Source organism: Haliaeetus leucocephalus, unplaced genomic scaffold, assembly GCF_000737465.1.
Source record: "Haliaeetus leucocephalus isolate CR32 unplaced genomic scaffold, Haliaeetus_leucocephalus-4.0 Scaffold636, whole genome shotgun sequence".
Lineage (NCBI taxonomy): Eukaryota > Metazoa > Chordata > Aves > Accipitriformes > Accipitridae > Haliaeetus > Haliaeetus leucocephalus.
This window is the reverse complement of record NW_010973072.1, coordinates 609334-610053: the sequence shown is the minus strand read 5'-3', so window position 1 is coordinate 610053 and position 720 is coordinate 609334. Positions and strand designations below refer to the sequence as shown.

At 70.1% G+C, this 720-nt stretch overlaps 1 protein-coding gene across 1 annotated transcript in view; it reads right to left on the bottom strand.

Annotated features, from left to right (window-relative positions):
• PDIA2 (protein disulfide isomerase family A, member 2) overlaps positions 1–662 on the bottom strand; it is a gene marked incomplete at its 5' end in the record, with an annotated part of 3362 nt that extends 2700 nt beyond the window's left edge. Inside the window, 2 exons of the mRNA XM_010578518.1 lie at positions 37–64; positions 539–662. Coding sequence (XP_010576820.1) covers positions 37–64; positions 539–662 — 152 coding nt within the window. The remainder of the gene's footprint in view (positions 1–36; positions 65–538) is intronic.
• Positions 663–720: the final 58 nt, after the last annotated feature.

The window sequence follows — 720 nt, the reverse complement described above, 5'->3', positions numbered from 1 at the left end:
GGTGGGGCGCCGGCCGGGCAAAGGGCGGCCCCCAGCCGCTGGCAGTGCCCACACCACGGCGCGTCTGTGGGCAGGGGACAGCATTGGTGGTAGGGACAGCCCTGGGACACCTCTGGGGTGTCCCCGGTCCCCAGGGTGGACTCAGCGAGGGGCCGGGGCACAGAACGGCTGCGCGAGGGTGGTGGGCTCCAGCTCGTGCCCCTGCCCACGTCCCCTGCGCCAGGGCCCACGTCCCACAGCCCCACCGTGTCCCCCACCCCATGCCTCTGCTCGTGTCCCCGCTCCATGTCCCTGTGCCCATCCCGTGCCCCGTACCCCTGCCCTGTCACAAGCCGTGCCCTGTGGCCCTGCCCCTCTGACCCACAGCCTTGCCCCTTGCCCACACCCCCCAGCCTCCCATTCTGGGACCCATTCTCATACATCTGCTTCTGCCCACACCCGCGCCCCTGGCCTGGACCCCCTGCCCATATTCCCTGCCAACACCCACCCCCCCACACACGCCCCTGCCCACAGCCCTGCCCGCGGTGGGGGCACTTACAGAACTCCACCAGCAGCAGCCGGTGCTCGCTCAGGGCACGGGCAAAGTTGTGCTCATGGAGCACCAGGACGCCGTCCTCCTCCTTGAGCTCATCTGAGAGCACTTCTTCTTCCTTCTCCTCCTCCTCCACCACCCCCTCCCCACCCTCCTCCTCACCCCCCAACGCCGGGCCCAGCCAGACC